Source organism: Trichechus manatus, unplaced genomic scaffold, assembly GCF_000243295.1.
Source record: "Trichechus manatus latirostris isolate Lorelei unplaced genomic scaffold, TriManLat1.0 scaffold00097, whole genome shotgun sequence".
In the NCBI taxonomy this organism is placed as follows: Eukaryota; Metazoa; Chordata; class Mammalia; order Sirenia; family Trichechidae; genus Trichechus; species Trichechus manatus.
The window spans coordinates 4,749,801-4,775,691 of NW_004444033.1; the positions used below are offsets into that span (position 1 = coordinate 4,749,801).

The 25,891-nt window shown below is 37.2% G+C and overlaps 2 protein-coding genes across 4 annotated transcripts in view; one reads left to right on the top strand and one right to left on the bottom strand.

The window, feature by feature from the left end:
- TMEM209 (transmembrane protein 209) overlaps positions 1 to 20,846 on the bottom strand; it is a 25,137-nt gene extending 4,291 nt beyond the window's left edge. Inside the window, exons 1-14 of one of the 3 annotated variants that reach the window (XM_023737108.1) lie at positions 20,802 to 20,846; positions 19,761 to 19,897; positions 19,568 to 19,626; positions 18,571 to 18,702; positions 17,869 to 18,110; positions 15,856 to 16,060; positions 10,799 to 10,974; positions 10,084 to 10,155; positions 7,696 to 7,792; positions 7,287 to 7,412; positions 4,752 to 4,849; positions 3,985 to 4,099; positions 3,790 to 3,887; positions 1,759 to 1,832 (exon numbers count right to left, since the gene is read on the bottom strand). In XM_023737108.1, coding sequence (XP_023592876.1) covers positions 1,759 to 1,832; positions 3,790 to 3,887; positions 3,985 to 4,099; positions 4,752 to 4,849; positions 7,287 to 7,412; positions 7,696 to 7,792; positions 10,084 to 10,155; positions 10,799 to 10,974; positions 15,856 to 16,060; positions 17,869 to 18,110; positions 18,571 to 18,702; positions 19,568 to 19,626; positions 19,761 to 19,897; positions 20,802 to 20,804 — 1,634 coding nt within the window. In that variant the 5' untranslated portion in view covers positions 20,805 to 20,846. Of the gene's footprint in view, positions 1 to 1,758; positions 1,833 to 3,789; positions 3,888 to 3,984; positions 4,100 to 4,751; positions 4,850 to 7,286; positions 7,413 to 7,695; positions 7,793 to 10,083; positions 10,156 to 10,798; positions 10,975 to 15,855; positions 16,061 to 17,868; positions 18,111 to 18,570; positions 18,703 to 19,567; positions 19,627 to 19,760; positions 19,898 to 20,801 lie in introns of those variants that run through there. The other 2 variants (XM_023737109.1, XR_002825018.1) reach the window with 2 other exon arrangements.
- A 1,732-nt stretch (positions 20,847 to 22,578) lies between these two features.
- Positions 22,579 to 25,891, top strand: part of SSMEM1 (serine rich single-pass membrane protein 1) — a 7,886-nt gene continuing 4,573 nt past the window's right edge. Inside the window, exon 1 of the mRNA XM_004382671.1 lies at positions 22,579 to 22,755. Within this exon, the coding sequence (XP_004382728.1) occupies positions 22,579 to 22,755 (177 nt within the window). The remainder of the gene's footprint in view (positions 22,756 to 25,891) is intronic.

The following is a 25,891-nucleotide window of genomic DNA, read 5'->3' on the forward strand; positions in this document are numbered from 1 at the left end:
GGTTGTTAACCAATGTCATAAAACAGTATGTGTACTGACTGTGTAATGAGAAACTATTTGTTCTATAAACCTTCACCTAAAGTACAATAAAAAAATAATAATAAAAAAAGAAACAGGTAAAATTATTTTAAATAATACAGTTAGTTTCCGTCATTTGTGGTAGTTAGGTTCTATAAAATTGCTGCAAACACTGGATTAACAAATACCGAACCACCGCTCCCAGGGGAAACATAGGGTTAGGTTCCTACGAGTCTGTGGTGACATTTTCATCAACTAATCAATAAAGAACCTTGGTTTATGTGTGCTTCTGTTGAAAGACATCTTATTTAAAATGCATTGTTAACTCATTAACACTGAACTCACAACCAATCTCACTGCAACTCACACCTGAAGGAAACTTATCTAAGACACCTATCTTCTCCGTGAGGGCATCACAGCCTTCTTGCTCTTACATTAGACAGCACTACAGCACTATGCTTGGGGGAGGCTTTAAACAGCGAAATCACAAAAAAAAAAAAGCACAGAAATATGAAAAACATGGCACTAAACAGACCTCGAGAAGGATGCTCTTTTACAGTGTAAGAGCTGAAACAAGACACCTTGTTTGACCTCAGCTGGGAATGTGCCAAGTCTGGTGACTCAAATTTTTCGTCATTCTGCGCATGTCCACAAATGACCTCAAAAGCACCATAAGTATTGATTTTGGGGTTACAAATAAATTTTAGTGTAGGTGAATTCACAAGTATGGACTCTGTGAATAATAAGGATCGATGTATATTCCATTTAATGCAATATATCCAATATATTACTTCAACGTGTAATCAACAGACAAATTCTCAACAAGATAGTTCACATTTTTTTTGGTACTAGGTCTTCAGGATCTGGCGGATACACTTACACTTACTGCGCATCTCAGTTTGGACTAGCCATTTTTCAAGTGTCCAGGGCTACATGTGACGTGGCTACTCTATGGCACTCCAGTCTTAAAGCATGTACAACCTCTAAATTATAAAACTTAAAAGAAGCACAGCATATCAGAACTGGAAGTGACCATGGATATTTTCCGTTCCAAGCCCTTCAACGTTACATTTGGTTAGCCTAAAGTTACTTAGTGAGGGCAGAGCTAAAACCAGAACCCACATCTTCAGACTCCCATGCATTACCAGAAGATTCTGGCTGGGGTCCAATTTTTTCAAATATTATTTGATACAATAAAATTTAGAATAATAAAAATAACAGTATAGCGCTTCTGAATTCGTTGTAACAATATTTAAACTTCATTACTAAGCATTTAGAGTAAAGAGTAAATAATTTCAAGTGACCGTTTTTGCAACTCAGTTAATAACATTGTGGAATGGGTACTGACTCATTCTCTCTGGAAGTGTAAACATTTTGTAGAAGGCTGCGCGTCTGAAATGCAATGACTGGAAAAAAACAGATGCCAAGTTTCTTTTTATTTTCAAGAGCCTGACATACCTATCTCAGAGTTACTCTTCTGGGCAACATAATTTTAAAGGCAATGATGGGGTCCAAACGCCCTTTTACCAACAGGGAAATGGAGGTTCTGGGGGCTAATAGACTTGCCCAAGATCACAGAGCTAGCTGGTTACAGGGCTGAGCTGGTACAAGAAGCCATATCTCTTGTTATTCAGACCACAAATCTTTTCAGTATATGTTGTTGCCTTCTACAGAATCTTAACATAGGAAGAAAAAGAATAACAAATTAAGTGCTTGTATTTTTAAAACATAAATACCTACCCAAGCATTCCTGACTCTTTGGTCTTTATGATGTAGAGGAACATTAACAACGTATGAAACATATTATTTCTGCCCTGGAACAAAGACAAAAAAAGACAGTAAGATTTAAACCAAACCAAGCCAAACCAAAGACTCACATTCCACTAACTCAGAAAGCTGGATAATTCAGACTGTCATTCATTCATTAAACAAAGTGCCTATTTTGTGCCTGGGAGTGGGAATATTGTGGTGAACAAGACAGACAGGATCCATGTAATCAAGACCTTCCAGTCTATGAGGAACGACAGACAGTAAACTAGGAATTACAGTAAACTGTGATGACTGTTATGAGAGAGGAGGCACAGGGTACCATGGGAACACAGAGGGGCAGGGAATGATGAGGAAGGGGATGTGCCTCCCTGAGGAAGAGATTTTTAAGTTGAGACCTGAAAGATGAGACGCAGTTAAACAGACTGGGAGGTTCATTACATGGAGAACAACATTTATGAAGGCCTAGAGAGGAGAGATGGAGCCCTGGTGGCACAATGGTTAAGTGCTCGGCTGCTAACCAAAAGGTTGGTGGTTCAAATCCAACAGCCACTCCACAGGAGAAAGACCTAGCAATCTGCACCTGTAAAGATGACAGCCAAGGTTGTGCGGGTCATCTAGGTCAATTGGCGCAACAAAGTTCATAAAGAAAATGCTCTACATCCAACTTTGGTAAGTAGCGTTTGGGGTCTTAAGAGCTTGCGAGGGCCATCTAAGACACATCTACTGGTCCCATCCTATCCAGAGCAAAGGAGAATGAAGAAAACCACAGACAAAAGGGAAATAATGGTCCAAAGGACAAATGGACCACAAGTACCACAGTCTCTAACAGCCTGAGCCCAGAAGAACTAGATGGTGCGCAGTATATTAAGGTTATAAAATCTTATACAACCTCAGTATATAAGATTTTAAATATAAATTTATTTTATTACAAGGGACTACTAGACAGCATTTTGCTAGCCCTTAAACAAAATTATTATACATAATTGCTGGTCTGTAAAAATAGATCCTAATTTGGCTTTTCAATTTATTAACTAACTTTCTACCTGTTTACTCTAATTTAGTGTTTTTACTCAAGAATCTGAGGACATAAGAATGTTTCTTAGAAAAGAATGAAAGAAAGAAAAGGATTTGCATGGTTACTCACAGGAACTTCAATGGCCCAAAATATTTATACACTTATAAAGTTATAATATCAAACTTGAAAAAAATGAAATAAATATCCCCTCTTGGGAATCAGAGAACACAATTTATGATTATAGCCATTCTGGTAACAAAAATAACTACAGAGGTCATCAATAGAAATGTTTGCAATCAAGGATACAATATTTGGACAGACATGTAAACTGGTATGATGACTTTTTTAATAAAGTAATTTGATTCTATATTTTAAAAGCCTTGAAAGTATTCTGTGACCTAGAATTCCACTTCTGGAACTTTGGGCTAAAGAAATGATCCAAAATACAGATAGCTTTATGAATAAAGATGAATATTCAGCAGTATTTAGAATAGCGAAGCATTAGAAACATCCAAAATGTCCAACAGTAGGAGGATGGTTGAACAAATTATACTATAATCTTATGATGAAGTTTTTTATGGTCATTAGAAAGTATTTTTTATGAAGATTTTTAGTGGCATGGAAAATTATGTCAGAAAGTTCATTTTTAAAAGAAGGATATAGCACTACATAAACAATATAATCTGTACCCATAAAAAAAATGCAGAGAAGATCAAAATGAAATTTATCAAAAAGTAATATACCCAAATGTTAACAGTGGCTGCCTCTGAGTAATGGAATTAGTGACTTTTCTTTTTTCTTTATACTTTTCCAAATTAAACATATATTACTTCTATAGTTTAAAAAATATATATATACAAGGAAGACATTTTCCCTAATTTAAAAAGTTTACCTATTCCATAAACAAGGGAATCCAATTTAAAAAAAGATTATCAAAGCAAGTCATCCATGACATTCTATAATAGCACTTCTACATACAGAAGTACCTTTGGAAGACTGTAGACGTGACTCTGGTAGATTAGCTCATAATGGGGAGCGTTGATGGCACTCTGGTAAATGCAAAATACATTCTCATTTGTAACATCTGTAAAGGAAATATCTTTACATTAAAATAAAAAACAGAACCACTAGAGAGATTTCATGTACAGATCTCAACTCATTCTCTTAGGAGAGGTTTATACCTGGTTTATTCGGTGTCTGAACAAAGTGCTGAGAAGTAAAGGTTTTTCCATCAGGGTACTTAGGATGTGGCGGTAATCTGGAATCAAGGTAGGTGCAAAATACATGCATGATGATCTGAAGATTAGGAAACAGTTTTTCAAAGTCAGCACGGAAATGTATCATGGATGGAGCCCTTTAAAAAATCTGTATTTATAATGACTCCAAATTTTAATTGTTGCATATAAAAAAGAACTGGCAAAAATGTTTTCAAGTGGTTATACTTATGAGGTGAAATCTATAGAATAAAAGTACAAAAAACATAATTCAGATAGCACACCTAGTCTTTTAATAAAGAGTATTATTTCCTATAAAGATAAGAAATTCACTAATTAGAACCGTTCTCCTCTCTTAAATCAGTGTATTTAAGAGGTAAGACCAGCCTTAATTCAAACAATCCACTCAACATTTAAAATGGAAAAATATATTTGTCATCAAATTGGTCTATATTTTGATAGGAAGCCTTCCTTTTCAAAGTGAAAAAGTTGAAATACTCCAGCCTACAAAATTACTAAAGTGTATGTGTTTAAATGCCACTTCTATTCCCTAAATATCTGATCTCCATTTTTGTTTTTTTGTGGCAACCCTAGAAAGGTAGGGCACAACTAACTTCCTGTTAAGTGCTTCATTCACACTCATAGTTAATTAACAGCAAAACCAAGAAAACATACACATAAATCCAATAAAAAAAATGTTAAGCTGGAAAAACAAAGTAAAACTAGGGACTTACAGCAGAATCTGTGGGCAAGTCTGTATCCCACTTGCGTCCTTTGAAATCTCCACCTCTGTTCCATCGAAACGAGCTCATACAGCCTCCCTGAGAGAGTTCTGTGGCAAGAAAGGTGAAGTTAAAAAAGCTAAGAATATTTAAAAAAAAAAAAAAGGCCAAGGAATTACAACAGGAGAGCCTATCATCTTAAAAACCTGATCAAAACACCCAAACAGAAAGAAATACAAGACACAGAAGATCAAATTAAACACCACTGTGAAAAAAGAATCTGATAAATCCAAAACGTGGGCAAGACTACTGTTCTGGATTCTTCAAAAAGTCAGTGTCATGTGGGAAAGAAAAACAGAAGAGCTGTTCTAGCAAAAGAGACTAAAAAGAACAACACAAGGCTACAAACATTCTTTGGACAATTGGGGAACTGGAATATAAGCTGTGTATCGGATGACACAGAATTACTGCCAGTTTTTAAGGTGTAATAATTGTATTGTGGTTATGTAGGTGAATGTTCTTATTTTTAGGAAATGTGTGCTGAAAAATAATGATGTCTACAACTTTCAAATAGTACAGCAAAAAAAAAAAACAATTATAAAAAACAACAAAAAATATCTATTATAAAAAATATGTGTCTGTTTATGGAAAGAGAATCAAATATGTCAAGTTGTTGGAATTGCTGAATCTAGAAGGACTCATTATATTATTCTTATAAACTTTTTTGTATATTTTATATAAAATAATACTTTACAGACTTTGTACAAGGAGCCCTGGTGCAGTGGTTAAGTGCTCAGCTGCTAACCAAAAGGTAGGTAGTTCGAACCCACCAGCAGCTCTTTCGGAGAAAAGACCTGGCGATCCACTCCCATAAAATTTACAGCCTACGAAACTCTATGGGGCAGTTCTACTCTGTCCTACAGGGTTGCTATGAGTTGGAAGCCACTCGATGGCACACAACAACAACATACTTTGTGTATATGTACACACACAGATACACTTTTTTTGAGATAAAAATACCCCCATATCTATGAAGCAATCTTGCCAAAAAATTTGAATCTGAATTTACAGGAAATACAGAGAATAAAGATCATGTAAAACTACACCACAGGGATGTAACCAGTAAATTGCAGATCGTGGAAAACTCTACAAGACAAACAATCCAGTTCTTCTAACAAGTAAACTGCAAAGAAAAAAAAAGATGGAGGGGAAACCTACAGTTTAAAAGAAACTTAAGAGATATCAAACCAATCGCAACGTGTAGATATTATATGAATCTTGATTCAAACAAACAATACCAAAACAAGTTATACATTTAATGAGAAGGATGGAAATTTGAACATAGACTGGTTATCTCACGATACAAAGAAATTGTTAAAAAATATCTGCTGTGAGAATAGTATTGTGGGGATGTTTTTAAAAGGCCTTATCTTTTAGAGATACATGTGGAAATAATTACAGATGAACTGATAGTGACATATAGGATTTGCTTCAAATAATACAGGAATGAAGGAAGAAGATGAGGGGGATGGACAGGGCAGGCTTGCCCACGGACTGACAGCTGCTGGAGCTGGGTGATGTATGCAAGAAGGCTGAGCATACTACTTTGTCCAGTCTTGTGTATATCTGAATTCTCCTTACATGAAAAGTTTTTAAAAAGTCAAGAAGAAATGCTTATTCCTGAATCCCAATCCAAACATGGGGGCAGGGGAAACACCGTAACATTTTCAAATTAAGATTTATGATCTGAATACTGAAATGCTATTTCTAAGACTTGTTTTAGTGATGAGAAGGTTTTTAAAGTTCATCCAAATTAAAAAAAAAAAAATTCTAACTTTATAAATTGTTTGCTAAGAAGGAAGACATAAACGATGTGTGTGGGGCAGTGATGGGGGCTAAATTTCCTGATTCTCAACTAAGTCCCCTCTGAAGATCACATTTTCCTCCAAATAATAAAAACATAATAGAAATATAAGGAAGTAACATCAAATACGAATTATAAAAGTTAAGAGAAATATATGTCAATGGGGGAGGAATAACTCAGAAAAGGAGGGTGAGAATGGCTGTACAACTTGAAGAATGCAATCAGTGTCACTGAACTGTGCATGTAGAAATTGCTGAATTGGTTTATGTTCTGCTGTGTATATTCTCAACAAGAAAATAAATAAAATAAAAAAGAAGTTAAGAGAAATCAAGATCAGCATGCTGCAACTATAAAGAATGTCACAGCGGTACCCATTCTTGGTAGTTTAAGAGCAGAAAACTGACTGAAGTATTCACTCGAGCCCATTTAGCTCATATTTAATAGTTTCCCTTTATTAGTTAACATATTTAATGCTAACTATACTATTTTGACAATTCTGAGCACAGAAAATATAAAACCCAAAAGTTGTTAGGTATAAGCCTTAATTAAATCATAATTAAATATGTGTATTTATAAAACATAAGATCATACATCACATTTTTTTCAAAAATTGTTTCCTTTATTTATAAAATCTCAAGGCAGTGGAAAAACTCTTGTTGTTTCCCCTTCAAATTAATAGTTACCTTTGATCCTTTCAAACAAGTATTCCTGATTGGGTGTAAGATCTAGATATTGCACGATTGTATTCAGAGTTGGAATGAGAGGGGCTTTGACCAGAGCAGCTTGCTTCAAGCTAGTAATACTAGCCTCTGTTAAAAACAAAATACACGGAACACAGATTACTCTTCATGAGGTCTCTAGAAGAACTTGAAGGCTCTTCCCCGTAATTCAAACACTAGCTAGCTCCCTCACTGCCATCAGGTCTTTTCACAAAAGTCAGTGAGGTCGTCCCTGATCATCCTACAATTTCAACTCCCTTCGTCTAACAATTAACACTGTTGTTTGCTTTTTCTTTCTCCTTGGCACTAATCACTATCTAACGTGGCAGATTCATTGACAGTAAACCAAACGGTGGGCTCTATTTTCACAGACCTCCTATTTGCAGCTCTGGACAACCCATCCGTCTCATCTGTGTGTTGACAGACTCGATCTCTTGTACAAGTGGCACTAATATGGTCTCATTGATCCACTAGGAAGAAGAGAGAATTTGCACATATAATTCCGAAAAATTCTCAAATAATTTCATTTTTACATGCAACTCTTTTAGAAAATTTTTACTGTCATGTACTTAAATTATTAACAGAGTCATAAAGTATACTGAAAAAGAACGGAAGGAGCAACTACCTGAAGTCTAAAACCAAAAACCAAACCCACTGCCACTGAGTCGATTCCAACTCATAGCAACCCTATAGGCAGAGTAGAACTGCCCCTTAGGGTTTTCAAAGCTGTAAAACTTTACGGGAGCAGACTGCCATATCTTTCTCTCACAGAGCAGCTGGTGGGTTTGAATTGTTGACCTTTCAGTTAGCAGCTGAGCTCTTTAACTGAAGTCTAGAGAATGTTAAATAAATATGCTATAGGTGTGTAAGTTAACTAAATTATATTCTTAAATCATAAATGTTTGTCTTCTCTGAATATAAAACTTTTGGCTATATGTTAAATTTTTCTTAAATTTTTCTATGATTATTGCGCTTAGCTAAAAGAATAGGTAATCTTTAGATTACACTTCTAGGGTTAATTTTTCATGTATTTATTCATGTAATGTTTACAATGGCTTTCATCAGTAAAATAGTTTTTCAAACTAACATAAGTAACTCTCAGTTAGCAGGTTCACCCAATTCCCCAACCATGCTGAAAACAAAGATTTATTAAATTTAAAACTGGTCGTGAATATTACTTTAGGGCTAGGAATTTCAAATGCTATTTTCCATGGCCAATATCAAACTGATTCTGGGATGTGAAAAGACTGTCCAAGGAAACACCCAGCCTGGTTTGCGTGTTATGTGCTGTGCGGATGTGTGCGTGTGCGTGCTGGCAGCAACTTCAACACCACCTGTGTTTCTATGCTTTTGTTTAACCATAAAATAAAAGGATTAAAAAAAAGTTTCTGATGAAATACAAATCCACAATTCCTTGTAAATACTTCTGAATTGGGGGGAAAAAAGACAACTCTGAAAACTGAAAGTTTTTTGCAATCCATTTAGCAAACAAAATTTGATTTGCTGACTAGATCAGAACTGAATTTACATAAAGCGATTTTTAGACCATATCCCACTCAGTGTGACTATTTATATATTTTGTTGCAGAAATATTAAAGTGGTTGATTACTGGGTGCTACCCCAGACCTCACTGGTGGTGCTACACAATATACGGTGCATATATACTGCCTTTTGAAAAATAAAAATTCTGCATTTCAAAACACTGTAGCCTAAGGAATTCAGATAAGGGGTTGTGTGTATCATTTCTTCGATGTAGCTAATATTCCTGACCAAGACTTTCTATATTTTAAATATATTAGCATTTTTAGACAAGCCTATAGGTAGAAATAAAAGAGAATACAGTTCCCGGACATCCCTTCATGCATTTACTCTTCCAGCACCGATTATGTCCCTCCTGTCTGCCAGCTACTCCTTGGCTACAACCTAAGGTGGCCAGGAGAGAGGCCTAGAATTCACCCCCAGAAAGTCCTGGGGTTGGACCCAGGAATTTTTATTTTTTAAAAGCCACATAGGCTTCTGGCTCAAGACGGTTAGCTGCATTTTTCACTCTTCTCTCTCGATACTCTATTTAAATTATAGCAAAAGAATAAAAAAGGAGTACGGTGACTTCAAATTTCTAGAAGATGTACAGTGATGGATGAGTCTTAAAGGACAGACTGACAGAGGAAGCAGTGGCCTAGAATATAAGTGGAGCTCCCTGCAATGGAGGAGGGAGTCACTCTGCCCAACAGAACCAGAGCCATCCAGCTACTACGGACAGGGGTGAAAATAAGGGAACTAACTAACTCTGTATATGGAAGAGCTGACCAGGCCAAAGAGTAGGGGATTCTTCTCTAGAAATATTCAACAAATTGTAAGCAGTCTGAAGTCGCTACAAGCACATATTATCTTAATTCTTCAACTCTAAGTTTTCGGAGGGCAAGGACCTTGTTTCTCTTTCCTTCACAATTCTAAGCACATAGTAGGCTCCGACAGAAAAGCTCTTTGAAAAAGAAAATTGAGAAGTTAGGAAAGGGAGGAAATTCTTATTAACTAAACATACTGTGCCTTTATTCTCTCAAAATACATTAATTTACTAAATATGGAGGAAAAAAATTCCCATGTAAATGGACACCGTAAGGTGTCATGTTTATCATTATATATGTACCATTCATATTCTAATAATTCTAATACTCTAGTTAATAACAACTCTAATATTTTAGTAACCTATTTTGCATATTAAGAGGCAACAATATTGTCCAAGGCAAACGTCAGAACTTACATTTCTAAACTTAGCTGTCCATGAATCCATATGATCAAGAAGTTGTCTATTCATAGTCACTCTTGCCCAAACCTATTAAAAATATATGTTCAAAATGAATAATTAGTGAGGAAAAACCTCACTGGAAATCAGTCATTCTTTCACCTACCCTCAAAAATATTTGCTAAACTTTGAAAAAAATCTTCACAAACATCAATATTCATTTAATTAAAATGTAATAGTTTTCTTATTATTAATCCCCTTACAGTTGCTCTCCATGCACAGATAGGTCTTTAAAAAAGTTCCCTGCACTGATATGTTTAAACAACATTCTTCTTGCTTTTATGAACAAAATAAACCTACATTTGGTATTAGACTGATGAAGTTACAGACTGCCAAATGTTCTTATTCAAATGTTTTTTAATAGCAAGAGGCTTGTATATGTTAAGTACAATTAGATACTTGACAGCCTTTTTGTAATGAATACAGAAAAATGTTTAAGGCAGGACACTAATGTCAACTATGTGTCATAAAAAGTAAAATGTACAATCTAACTCGGTATTAGGTATACAAAGTTAAGACAGGAGCCTTTCTACTGTTTAATGTGTGCCAAATTTATGCTTTTATACAGTAAAAGTGGAGGTTTCAGAAGAAAAAAAAAAAGTTCCAGAAGTAGACCACCTTGTAACCATCTGTAAATCATAAGTATTAACCGTCATTTTCATTTTCCATTTACCTCTTCTGCAGCTTGTTTAGAACTGAGATCAGCTTCATCTTTGTTAGCACATGGGGCCTGTGACCTACAGGCGAGCTGATACTGAAACTTCTTTAAAGTCTGTGCGTAATCCCCCACAGAACGGCTGTAGTTCCAGAAAGTAGGACTGGTAGAAGGAGAGGTAGAATCTGGGCTCCCTGCAATGATTAATTTAAACAGTATCAGTCTGTTGTAGTAATTTTTACATCTAGAGTTACAAAATTAAAAAGAACTTTCTGAATAGTATCAATTTAAGAGCCCTAAGAACCACAAGTGGCCCAAAGAGTCTGTTTATTTTTATTGTAACACTAAGCTTGTTTCATTCTCTGAGACTTGAAATAAACTGCAACAGTAGTCAGGTCACTGTCCTTTTCACTCATTTCACTCTCCATTTTTTCCCAGATAGAATTTGGCTTTTTTTTTTTTTTAAAGAGAGTTACCAGTGGGAACACTATCAAAAATCAAACAAATTAAGAGAGAAACAAACAAAAGATAAATTTCTTCAGTAATAAATAGGCTAAGCAAGCTCCTTGCATACATTTTTAGAAGCTCCTTTTGAATGGGATAACAACTATTAACAAACTATTCCCCCTTGGCTACAGGCTAAACTTACTTGTCCCTGCACCACACTGTGTTCCACTTAATGGCCTGTAGTAATTCCGACACTGTATTAAAAGACTATCTGCTGCTCACACATGTGAATTTATAAATTTACTTTTAGGAAATATAAAAATGTTACATTTCGGAATCTTTTCCAACAGAGGTCTCTACCAGAGTACTCATCATATTTTGAGGTTATAGTTTGTCAGTTTTTCCAAACAGAATTTGAGCTCCTTAAAGGGCAAGGAATATCTTTTCCCTACCATCTAGAACACCAAAACAAAAAAAAACAAACCCACTGCCACTGAGAATTCTGACTCATAGCGACTCTATAGGACAGAGCAGAGCTGCCCCATAGGGTTTCTGAGGCTGTAAATCTTTACGGAAGCAGACTGCTACATCTTTCTCTCATGGAGCAGCCTGCTACATCTTTCTCTCATGGAGCAGCTGGTAGGTTTGAACTGCCAAGCTTTCGATAAGCAGCCAAGTGCTTTAACCACTGTGCCACCAGTGCTCCTGCACCTAGCACCAAAAAAAAACTCAAACCCACTGCCGTGGAGTCGATTTCAACTCACAGCAACCCTATAGGACAGAGCACAGTAGCTGATAAACAGCAAGTTTTCAATGACAATTATATTATACTTATGAATGGCCTAAATAATTTTTTCAGAGTTTAACCAATATAAAAACATCAATCACTACTTCACACCCACATACAAAAATCATGAATGGAAATGGATTCTTTTTGAAATCTCAGCAGAATTTTTAAAAGGAGTGACTGTAAAATAATAAAACTGGGTTTCTTGTTATGCTTACAGGCACAAACGAAGAGAAATCATGAAAGAGATATAAGTCAATATTTCAATTCACAGCCCTAAAACCTGAAGGTTAGCCAGTCCTGCGCTAGTAGCTTTGGTGATAGTGGTATGCTTCATGCTGGCATAAAAATAAATAGTTATGTACAATAAAGAATTATTACACTTCACGTGAACTTAAATTTCCAAGTAGGAATTCTTAGAAAATTGACTTATAGAAATGGATTAATGTCAAGAAAAGAAGTTTAAACCAACATAAATGATTTTAAAGATAGGGAACAAAAAAGGAAGGTGAGAAACATGGTCACAATAGAGCACAGAACATTGTACTACTTTGATGACTCATTTTGACTATGAACTTTAAGAATGACAATCAAGCTTTCTGAGAGAAAACCTGAACTTGAGAAAAATTTCAGTGAAAACTGGCTTTAGATAATGAATATAAATAGGAAGTCTTAATATCTGTTGTGCATGAGATGTGCACAGGTACCAAGCTGATAAGGGGTGGACTGTGATGGTTAAGGTTGTGTGTCAACTTGGCTGGGCCACGATTCTCAGTGATTTGGCAGTCATGTAATGATGTAATCATCTTCCATTTTGTAATCTGATGTAGTCACTCCCCATTTGTGATCTGATGTAAGCAGCCAATCAGTTGAAACAGGAGTTTCTTTAGGGGTGTGGCCTGCATCCAATATATACGGATGTTCTGGCAAAGCTCATGTACTCTGGATCCTGCATCCAACTCGTTATCCTGACTTCCAGTTCTTGGGACGTGAGCCAGCAGCCTGCTGCCTGATCTGCAGATCTTGGGATGTGCCAGCTCCTGCAACTCTGTGAGCCAGCAGCCTTCTGCCTGACCTGCCAGTTTTGGATTTATCAGCCCCTGCAACTATGTGAGCCAGGAGAAGCCTCCACCTCACCCCTGACCCACAGATTTGGGACTTGTTAGCCTCTACAACTGCGTAAGCCATTTCCTTGAGATAGATCTCTATATATTTATACATATATGCTTCACTAGTTTTGCTCCTCTAGAGAACCCAGCCTAAGACAATTTGGTCAAAGTACATTAAAAACATATATAGCAAGCAGTGCAAAAAGAAGAACAGAAAAAGACAATCTACAGATCAACCTTGTTAGACTGGTTACTCACAGGGGGCTTGAACAAACAGATGAATACTCTGAGGATTATGAGAGCCTGGTTTCTCACTATTAGAGAAAGTAGTTACAATTATGGAAAGAGAAAGGTGAGAATAAACCCTGTGTAGGTGGACTGGAACTGGAGGTATCAATATGAACTCATGGTTTATAATATATATAGATGGATAAATATAGGAACAAATATAGACGCATGTGTGCATACATCTCTCTCTGTGTGTCCGTATACATGTATTTCCTGGCTGTCTGATGAGAAAGCCTGGAAGCAATGACACCCCAGTAACAATCAGCATACCCAGTACAGAGATATTAATTTCTAAATATCATCACAGAAAGGTTAAAAGTAAAGGGATGGACTAACCAAAAGAAAATTAGGCTAGCTGTGTTAATATCAGACAAAATAGACTTTAAGGCATAAATCCTAAAACATAAAAAGGACCCCTACATAAAGATAAAAGAAATAATTCACCAGAATGATAGAACAATTCTGAATTTGTATGTTGTTGTTGTTACGTGCCATTGAGTTGGTTACAACTCATAGTGACCCTGTGTACAACAGAACAAGACACTGCCTGGTCCTACTCCATCCTCACAATCATTGCCTATGTTTGAGCCCACTGTTGCAGCCACTGTGTCAATCTATCTCATTGAATTTATGTGCACTTAACATAATCTCATATATATTTAGTAAATCTGACAGAAGGAAACACTTAATGGGAGACCATCAATGGGAGCTTTTAATACATTTTCTTAGCAACTGATAGATCAAGCAGATAAAAATTAGTAAGATAAAGAACTTAAGAACAGCATCAAGAAGCTTGATTCAGTGTATAAATATGAAGCCCGATATTTAGAGTACACGTTTTTTTCAATGCACCAAGGGCCATTTACCAAAAGTGCCCATATAGCAGGCGAAAAAACAAGTCTCAAAAAAATAAAAAATAAAAAAATTGATAGAGTACAGATCAGAACCTATAACCACAGTACAATTAAGTTAGAAAATGAACAAAGATAACCAAATAAAAGAACACCAATACACTTCCCAACAACAACAGCAACATTTCTAAATAACTCCCATAGGTCAATTAAGAAATGAAAACAGAAATAAAAAAAACTGCATATATATATATGATAAATACATGCAGAAGGTACACAGGCTGTTCTCTGTATTATGCCCTGTAATTTTTGATATACTTGATATATTTCAAAATTTTTTAAAGGAGAAAAAAGTATCCAAAATAACAAAGATAATATTGATTTCTTTCTTTGACATACGTGGCACTTTCAGGCAAAATCAAATTAAAAGTCGCTGGAGAGTTCCAGTGACACAAAGAGCTATGGTCCAATAACTGGCTTCCCCAGCTCTGCCACGCTTTAGCACCTGATGTGCTTTCTGTGGACATTCCTGAGGGGGAAAATCGTTACTCAGCTCAATAACCTAATTTGGTTGCTAATAATTGACTTTGTAATAATCAAATCTACCCAAATAGATTAAGATTTGCTAAACATTGTTTCCCAAGGTAAACTACAGGCTTTAAAGAAATACTAAAAGACAAGTTAAAAAATGTTCTGAAAAGCAGTAGCACTTTTACAGTAAATTCATGCTCTCTCCCCCCTAGTATTTCCTTCCACCCCAACATTCCCTCCACCCCAACCTTCCAAAGGACTACCCTGAAAGGAGAAAACAATCACTCAAACAATCTGCTATGTACCCTTTAAAAACGTTATTTTATAGCCACGACTTTTAAGTAGAAACTGTAACTTGTATTATGAGAAAGCTTTCAATCTTATTCTAGATGAAAGGTTAAAGAGTTTTCAGTCAGTTCAGCTATATTTTGCTTCTTAAATTTGGTGAACTTAATTCTAACTGCATAAAATCTGTACTACAGATAACGTAAAATAAAATGTATTTCTCCTCTAAACTACATAAAGATCTGTTAGTAAAAGAAACTTAAAAACTTATATACATAACCCAGAACTGAAACCACTCCCAAAGCCCACTTTTCAGACAAAGATTAGACAGGCTTATAGAACAAACAACAACACATGTGAGGAATGTGCTTGTGTGCTTCTTAGTTCAATCAAACATACGAGACCAAATGGGCAACTCCTGCCCAAAGGAAAGATGAGAAAGTAAAAAGGGACAGGAACTGGACGAATGTACACAGGGTACCTGGGGTGGAAAGGGGGAACATGCTGTCACATTGTGGGAACTGCAATCAATGTCACAAAACAATATGTGTATAAATTTTTGAATAAGAAATTAATTTGAGCAGTAGACTTTCACCTAAAACACAATGAAATTAAAAAAAAAAAAAAAAAAGGTGAGAAAAAGAAAAAAGATCATCATCTGGCCAAGAGGGGAAAAATTTATATACCGGTATCAAAGTAATGAAAATAATAGTCTAAGAATTATGTAAAGTGACATCAAAAATATGTACATTAGATCTAAATAAAATATGTATGTACCCAGCTTAACTCTATGTTGCTTCTCTTCTTCACTTCTCAGAAAAGTGTCCAAAGTTCGGAGGTCTGTCATGTAGTCTTCTTTGTCCGTCGGTGAGTTATAGACGATGGGTGAAGAACGATAGCGAGATCTCAACCCACTGCTCTCCACTGGTCCAACAGTGGTAGGGTATGGAGAAGAACAGGATGAGGGACTGTAGCTTGCCAACTACACAAAATAAAAGAAACTTATCTGTGATTCATGCTACAACATGGATGAACGAATCTTGAAAGCATTATGCTGTGTGAAATAAGTCAGTCACAAAAGGACAAATATGTAATTCCACTTATATGAAACGGGCAAATGTACAGAGATTAAAGATCAGTGGTTACCAGGAGGGGGAGAGACAGGGAAAGGGAGAGTCACTGCTTAAGGGGCAGTAAGTTTCTATTAATTGTAGCAGGATAATTTGGAAACCCAAAACTAAACCAACCCCGTTGCCGTCAAGTCGGTTCTGACTCACAGTGACTATAAAGTGTATTGGTAATGGTTGCACAACATGGTGAACATAATCAATGTCACTGGCTTACACATGTAAAAAACGCTGAATTGGCAAATGTTTTGTTATATATATTTTTACCACAATAAAAAAAGAACTTTATTTTTTCCTTTGACTGAAAATATACTTCTATTTTGCTTGACTTTAAAACACATGCTTTTTTTTTTAAAAAAAAAGGATAAAAAATAAGCAACACCTATAACCTTACCACCCAGAGATAATTCTTTTACACATTTTATGTATTTTCAAATCTTTAAAATGTACATAGCTACGTCAATGTATTTTTGTTTTTACGTAATTGAGACAACGTTGTTTAACTTTACATACTTTTTAAAATTTAAGTTAAAAAGTATTTTCCTATAAAAATCCTTTATAAACATTATTCTTACTGGCTGTATAATATTTTATTGTATGAATATACCATAACTTCTTTTTACATTCTCTTATTCTAGACATTTAGACTGTCTGCAAGTTTTGGCTACTGTAAATAATGTTATGATGAACATCTTTGTACATAACTCTTTGCTTGAATTTCTGATCGCTTCCTTTAGGACAGATTACTAAAACTGAAATTATCTGGTCAAAGCATATGAACACTTTGAACACATATTCCTATTCTATCAAATGAAAATGCTGCACTAAGTTATACTCCTATCTTTGTAGAAAATTCCATACTACAAGTTACCCAGTATATTAATCCCAATTTTGGCAGGTAATAAAACCTACAGAACTTTGTATAAGTTAAATATTATGAGGAAATGGACATAGAAATATTATATAAAAGGGCAAAGGCAGATATGGTATTGGTTTTATTTCCAGATGTTCCTCTTTTAACAAGTAGCCAGAGAGATGTCAGTCCAACACAACAGTTGAAAGCATCTGAAAATGCGACCATCCCCCTTTTAATGCCCATCTTACAGTCTTATGCTTCAGATAGGAGTCACAATTTCCTATCTGTTAATTTTGCTTCTATCCAGCCTAAAAATTACAACAGAAGTTCACACTATGGTGGGAGTTGGAACGAAGGTTGCTTGGAAAGGCCAGCTCAAGTCAAACTACAAGACAAACTTAGTTTTCAGAAGACACTCCAACATGATGAAAAGCATTACAGTTCAATACAGATATGCAAAGGCTTCACATAAAGAAGCAAAGAAAGAGGGAAAACGTGAGTCAAGGAAACTAAAATAAAACATTATAGCTACCATTGTTTTTTAAATTGAAAGATCTAGATGGGGAACCTCAGTTGCTTATCATTGCAAATGCTAATTTTTTTCTTGTTCATTTTAAGATGTGGTGTGAAGAACTTCTGACTAGGAAACTGCGGCTCTTTACTAAATGGGCAATTTGGGCAAGTCAATTTCCCACTGTTCCTCAATTTCTTCATCTATAAAATGAGAAGTTTTGACTCACTAGATGATTTTCAAGGTACCTCCCAATTCTAAACCCATGTCGCTGGCCAAGAGAAAAGAGTTATTACCTTATTATAACCACTGATAGGCGAGTAGGTCACTCCAGGGCTGTACGAACCACTGCTACCTGATGACAGACCTTGCAGTTGAGGGCTATATCCAGCCATACAGCTGGTGGTGAACTTGGGGCTGGTGCTGGGTGAACGAGAGGGGCTATAACTCAACACACTCTGACCCTGAATTGAAGGGGAAGGTGGAGAGGAAGGGATTTGGGTTGCTGCAAGATCATGTGGAGGAGTCGTTTGCACAACTAGAATGAAAAAAAAAAAAAAACAACAGAAAAAAAAAATCTGAAAACAGATTTAAGGAACTGAGTCTTGTTCTTCACAAAAAAGGAAAGTAATGAAGTGACTTGGTTGTTAAATTACATGAAGCATTATTACCAAAGAACCACAACTTAGTTTACTATTTCCACGGAGTTCAAAATGATAAAAAATTGGCTTCAGTGCAACAAGAGTTACTCATTTAATTTTAATTGAACAATGGAACAAACTTCCATGAGGCTGTTGAATGTTCATTCCATTCCATTTATCCAAATAGGAATGATAATCATTGGCTTTAAGACAACTTATTGCAGACCTGATTAATATACTTGAATTAGATGGCCTCAGAAGGCCCTTCCAACTCTGAGTCTATGAAAAGGAAAAATTAAACTGAGAAAGATTTATTGCCAACCTTTCTCCCTTTTGTGAGAGATATAAAACACCTACCAGCTGTTTTCAACCCTAAAAGTGTTTGCTGTCCAGGGCTAACAACCAGACTTGTTGGTGCCACAGTATATTTAAAATATCTCCAAAAATCAAATAAGGCATTCAGGCTGAAGAGAGATGCAAGGGCAAGTTCTGGAAGAGACAACAATTTATTTTTTAAAAAAGACACAGAGTGTGGGGGGACAAAACCCTCCATACTTTAGCAAATTAACACCAACAATAAAAACTCCAAAACCACCTCTTTATTACTCATAACAGCTACCATTTAATGAATATCTATTACGTGTAGGGCATTTACTAGTGACTTTCAAACTATTATTATTAATCCTTACAACCTTGTATGATAAATATTATCACTTTCATTTTAAAGATGAGTCAACAGTCTCAGAGAAGCCAAGTGACTTTGGCAAATCACACAGCTAGTTAGTGAAGCCACCATTCTAACTCAAGCCTGCAGATTCCAAAGCCCTCGGTATTCCTCTTGCCACACCATCTCCCCACCACAGACTTTAGATTAAAGTGCCTATTAGACTATGGAATTCACTTTAATATCCATGAACACTCTTTATACCCAGGGACTGTGGAATAGCAGACAGAGGAGAGGAGGAAAAAAGGAAATTGAGGAAAGCATCAAGGGAGTAGATACCTGGAATAGCCTTGAAAGATGAAAAGATTTTCACTAGGCAGGGAAGTAGGGAGGGTATTTCAGGGAGAGTAACAAATACAAAACCCGCCATCTCCAAACTTTATTTTTCCTTACAGAACTCATGATTATCTGAAATTGTGCTGTTTATTAATCTGATTGTCTCTTCTAATAGAATGTTCTTTCCATGAGTGCAGGGTTTATCTTGTTCCCTTCCTGTTGTAGTCCCAGTTTTTGGAACATAGTGGAACTCAAATATTTGTTGAATGAAGGAACGAATTCTAAGCTGAAATAAACTTGATGCAGTTTTTCATTGGTAGTAAATCTAAATTACAGTGAAAATTGTTTACTTACCAATATACCAGAGGGGCCAGTATGTCACATTATAATATGAACTTATCAATTTTCCAGTCCTGAAAAAATTAAAAAGGCTTTTTCATTATTCAAAAAAACAAAACCACAAAACAAACACAAAAACCTATGGAACCAGCCACTGGCTTCTTACATTTTTCATTGTTTTGTTGTTTTTTTTGGTTAACTAACTTACATTTCCGTATATATCATTCCAGCCATTGATACATTGAGGAGCCCCCAGGCTAAAACCACTTTCCTGGCTTCTGTTTCTTTTCTCATCTTGATGGTTCTGTCAATAAGGGAAGCACTAGGGTTGGGTTCCCCTTGCATCTATTTGAAGACAAAAAAGTCCAGGAATTAATAAAAACAAACTACTCCCCCATGTAAGAACTCAAACGTTTGTGTCCTTTATAAAGGTAACTAAAAATAGCACATACCCATTCCTCGTCTATAAAATGTCTTACCAATGCCTTTACATATTAATATATGAAAAGGGAACCCTAAATTATGCCTTCGACGGCACTATAGTGTAATCAACAGAGAACTGGTTAATTCCTTCAGAGAATTTAGTACTTCCAATAAATAAAACATCTTATTTTGTGATTTCGGGATTAGAAAGTTATGTCTGCAATTACACCGTATTTTATTTTTGGAGTATGTCACAAGAACTAGCCCAAGGGCGAATTTAAGAAACTCAAAATACCAAGTCTGAGGAGAAAATATTTAATATAAGCCATAAAAGCTCTCCTGCTACATGAAACAGCTCTGCCCTCGGCGGTGTATGCCAGGGACCTCCGTTTTGTGTTGCTGATAGAGTTGTCCATGCCAAGTTTTGACAAGGTCAAGCACCCATTGTGTGAAGGGAAAGGAAGTGCCTTGTTTTGGTCCACATTGGGATTTATATTTCCTTTGTTTTGCCAGACCTCAACTCTTGCAGACAAGTGTAAAACTTGTTCCAACTATATGGAGTCGTATCCTACTGGGTATAGAGCCGTCCCCTTCCCGCCACCCAGCCCCGCGTCAAAGCTCCCCATTCTGCGAGATTCCCTCGCCGGCTCCCTCAGCACAAACTTTAGCAACCCCCATTGCTTCTTTCCTCTCTTTCAATACGGGTGGCGTGACACCCGCCACATTCTCCCTTAGCTTAGACCCCCACAGATCAGCAGGCGCGGAGCTTCTACAGCCCGCGTGGACTTCACGTCCAAGAAGCACAAGGATGACCCCGAACACGCACCATAGTCTTCGGCGAGAAGCCGCGGGCTCGTAACCCCCCCCATCGCACATGCGCAAAGCAGAGTGTTAAGAGGTGGCTGGCGAGCCGGTTACCGGAAGGACCGTCTCACCTCTTCTCGCGAGAAGAGGGCGATGAGGGCGGGACGGAGGCTAGGAACGTTACCAAGGAAACAGCTCTGGGGCAGAAAGCTGAATGCTACGTTAAGACCTGGTTCTCAACCAGCAGAAAAAAGTAATAACTCTAAGAAGCTGCGAAGCTGAATATTATGTGTATATATATGTATATATGCATATATATAATTATATAAAATTTTAGCTTCCTTAGGGTATCTATGGTCACATTTTTCGCAGATTTTATCAAGCAGGGTTATTAATTGTAGGATACAGAGTACTTGGTAATGTGTCCAGACACCGTCAGCAATGACAAAGCTTTTCTTACCTCCCTGTAAGAACACAGAACAACAAAATCAAGTGTCCTGACCCAATGTAAACTCCTAAATATCCGTGTAACGAGGGTGCAGCAATAACAAGAAAACCCAAAATCTCCAGATAAATGTGTTCTGTTCTTGAAGTTGTTAGTGATTTTGAGGTTTTGAAAAAAAAATCTTTATTTTTCTTGCATATTCTTTGGCAGAATTTCCTCTAATCCTTAGGAAAACGTTCATCAGGGAGTTCAGTCTGCTTTTATTTAACACATACAAACGCCTGCAATGCGCCCTGACCAGGCGCGGGGGTATAAAAATAAGAGCTCCTTGGTTACTGCCTGGAGGAGCTCAGCGCCAGGTGCACAAGGAGGGCAGGTGGGGTGGGCTTCCCCACGGGCTTCCTGGAGGAGGCCACGCAGGGATAAGGTAGACGTCCAACAGCCAGGAAACGCAGGACCTGGAGACTCGCCGTTGGGATGCGGAGAAGGGTGCCCCTATAAAAACATCACGCCGTGTCACAAATTAGTGGCTTATTAATTACATCATGGACCTCCCAATGACCACAGTTATTCCTAAAATGCTCCTAAGGTCAAACACAAGAAAAAAGAAGTTTCTCGCGGCATTGCATGTTAACGAAAATCCGCAGGTATGCTATACTTTTAAAGATCTAACGTATTTTTTTAAGTGGATTTTTATCATTTTTAGATTGCTTTAACAGCAGTGGTGTTTTGCACTAGTTTTCGATTTAGAGATGAACCAACTTGAAAATTGTTCAAAGTGAAAGGGTTCTATGTACAGTCAAATTAGAATACTTACCCTCCCCCCAGTCTGACTCTTTCCTAGGAAATTGTATACATTTGATGTCATTCATAACAGACACATCTCTATTTTCCCTTTTAATGTGATCTATGTTTTTGTGCATTTATTCAAGGCTTAAGCACTACCATCGAAATCCGATGTATAGTTGGCATTAGAACTGTGTATGTTAATTTACTATGGTATTATGCATATAAAAAAGACTAAAAAAAATGAACGGATACCTCAGAGGTTTAGATTTTAAAAACACAAAAATACAGTGTATACAAGTTTCAGGGAGAAAAAAAAAGATTAAGACAGATTGCGCCAATATTGAGGTACCGGGGAAAACATCATAAACGTTTGCGGAAGTAACTTAGATTAATTCTTCCAAAAACTTTTAGAAATCCTAGAAGCATTGGTCAGTTCCTGTCACAGTTGCTAAAGTGCATGTCATAATAGGTTGCCAAGGAAGTTGTCATACATCATGGAGTGAAATACTTCCCAGTCATCCTCTTCCTTTGAGCATGTTTTCTTAGCTTTAAGCAAGACGCCATCATGGGAGACCTTTTTTCCTTATTTTGGGAGATGGATCCTCCTCCCAAACCTTTAACCATTCCAAATCAGGATTATGAATGCCGTAAGGATGACTCTTGTGTGGTAATAGGGAGCTTCCTGCTTTGGTACTTTGCCATTATCTCGATCCTGATGTTCTTCTCTAGGACTTCTGTCTGGGTAGGATACCTTTTTCATTTAAAATAATATGTTTACTGTATACAGGGAGCCCTGGTGGCGCAGTTGTTAAGCGCTCAGCTGCTAACCGGAAGGCCACCGGTTGAAACCACCAGCCTTGGAACCACGATGCGCAGAGGCCTAACTGGGTGGGCGGGGCAGCTAACGGGCGGATGTGCCTTGAGCTCGCTTGAGGTGGGGCGCCAATGAGCAATGTCTATTGGTCATCACAGTTTCCCTCCCCAGCTGTGAGAGGTCATTCAGTAATTTAACACTAATTGCCCTAGGTGCTATTTTCTGTAGTCAAACCCTTGCCAGGAGCCCTGGTGGTGCAGTGGTTCAGTCCTTGGCTGCTGGGCTGCTAACTGAAGGGTTGGCGTTGGAACCCGCTAGCGCTCTGTTCTGCAGAAAGATGTGGTAATCTGCTTCTGTAAATATTTATAGCCTTGGAAACCTTATGGGGCAGTTCTCCTCTGTCCTGTAAGGTCGCTATGAATCAGAATGACTTGACACACGACAACAGTGTAAGGCTGAGGAGCCCTGGTGGCAGGATGGTGAAGCGCTTCGCTGCTAACCGGAAAGTCAGCGGTTCCAGCCCACCAGCCCTTCCGCGGGAGAAAGACCTGGTGGTCTGCTCCTGTAAAAAGATTACAGACTAGGAAACCCTATGGGGCAACCCTATGGGGCAACCCTGTCGGGTGGTTCTACTCTATAGGGTCACTATGAGTCGGAGAGGACAGGACAGCAATGGATTACTGTATACCAGGGGATTTTCCAGAAATTCACTTCACATTGGTGAAACTACTCTTTTTAAAAGTCCGTTTTCTAGTTTTAAAAATAATGCAATCTAATTCTAGAGAATCCAAAAAAATAGAAAAGGTTGAAGAAGATAATTTAAATGATAGTAATCCTATTACCCAGAGATAACCACCGTTAACATTTTGGAGTATGTCCTTCTAGTTTTGTTTTTCTCTTTGCCAATTGATCTCTATCCAGCTCTCTATCTTTGATCTTATATGATTGGTATTATATTTAATATCCTGCTTTCTTAACTTCCCCATTCACATAGCAGCACTTTTTATGACTGCATAATTGTGGTTGCAACATAAATTTTAAAAATCCTCCAATTTTGAGACAGTTTGTTTGCAGTTTGTCCATATGCTATGTAATGCTGGGATAAACTTCCCTACTGGTCAATGACCTCCAAATTCCTTTTGTAGCCATCATACAAAACTTGTCATTATATTTACAGGCGACATGTTGTAGGACTGGGGCCTTTTTAGAAAGCGGCAATACACTCTCCGTAAGATGCTAAATTAAATTAAACAGAACTAAAGTCACCCTCTAGACCATCTACTAGCAGAAGAAATGCCATCCTCTTAGGAATGAGATAGCCCAGGACTGTGATGCTCCAACGTTATAGTGGGTAACTGAGCTCTTAGAAATCGCTGACGTGGAATCCTGGCTGGCCATTAATCCCAGGCTGATGATTAATCAAACCACCGTCACTTAACATTACAGCCAGAATGCCCAGCTGGCGATAGTCAGCTAGACTGAGTGCTCTATCAGCTTGAGATGGAGAGGGGAAGATTTGCTACGTCTGTGCCAGATGGATTCCATTTAAATAATCAAAGACTCTCCTCTCCCCCAAGAATAAGTTTCAACTAAAGTCCTAAATGCTTCTTAAGGTAAATACTTTGCCAAAGGGAGATTTAGAATAACGATAGCTTATACACATCTTGGACTCCCTAGCTAGGTATATTGAATTTGTCTGGCCTGGCAAGAAAAGCTACTTTAGAAAATTAACCAAAAATTGAAATTGATCACTGGCAATTTCATCATGAAGCCTGCTTCAGAGGTCTGAGCTATCCCTCTGCTTTCTTGCTTGCATCAGCTCTTTGGAATAACAGAGCCCTGAGCTACTGTAAGGACCTCAGGAGACCATGTGGTCCAGCCTTCTGTTTGTAGGCAAGTAAGATATCATTATCCCCTTTTTTATTGATAAGGTCCCAAGAAATTAAGTGACTTGTCCAATGTCACAGAATTGATTCGTGGCAGAGGAGGGAATAATAGATCCTGGTTTCCTCCCATATTGTTTGTTTGTTTCAAAGCATATTTTGAAATGTTGAATTACATCTATTCAGTGTGGATTAAAACTTTAATTATCTTAGAGGTTTCGTCTTTCACTTTGTATCCTTATGGCAGCTACGATCAGCTGGACTGCTTCTTTTCAAGGGTCCCAGATTTGAAATCTGAGACCCGTATGAGAACTAGTCAAGGAGGATGGAATTTTTCCTTCACTTTGAGCCTTTATTTACAAACCTTGAAGTAATGGCAAACGCATGATGGAAGTACGGTGGTAATTATCCTCAAACATGAAGCACACCGATTTCCCCTGGGTTTGCTACTTTTTAAGATGCATTTGCCCTTTTGCTTTCATAGACCATAAGTACTACGTTTAGTTTGTGCATTTGTTGGTGGTTTTTCCAGTAATACTAGTCCAAACTCCTCATTTTGCAGATGTGGAAACTGAGCTTCGGAGGTGGTAGGTGGCTTGGTAAGATCACAAAGTTGATTAGGGGCAGAGAGGCAGAGTCATAGCCCAGGTTTCTCCACTGTTCTACTCTGCCCCTTAGGGCAGGCACGACTGTTGTTTTCACTCACTAAGTCACACATACAGACAGGTTAATAAAATGCTTTTGGTAACCACGGTTCATATGATTCCACTTCGCTTGATGCAAAATCTTTCTTTTGACTTTGGGATTAGATTTTCATTTGACATCAAATCAAATGTGGAAGCTTTCTGTGAAAATGATGATGTTAACCTAATACCTGTTTTTAAGCACCTGCCCCATCACAAAATATGTGCATTATAAAAAATGGAAAGATTATAGGAAGTACAAAGAACGAAATAAAAGTCCCTCCAGATTACATAAAACTAATCAACTATTCCTCTCGCTTTTTGGGTTACAGTAACCATTCTCTGAAAACGTTAAATCCTCTTGGTTTATAAACCTAAAAGTTTTAATTGTAAGATTAAACCTAGTTTAAGTTTATAAACCTAAAAGTTAACAGTAGTTGGGTGTGGGAGTCAACTCGGACTCATGGTGAGGCATGATGATCTGCTTCTGAAATGTCA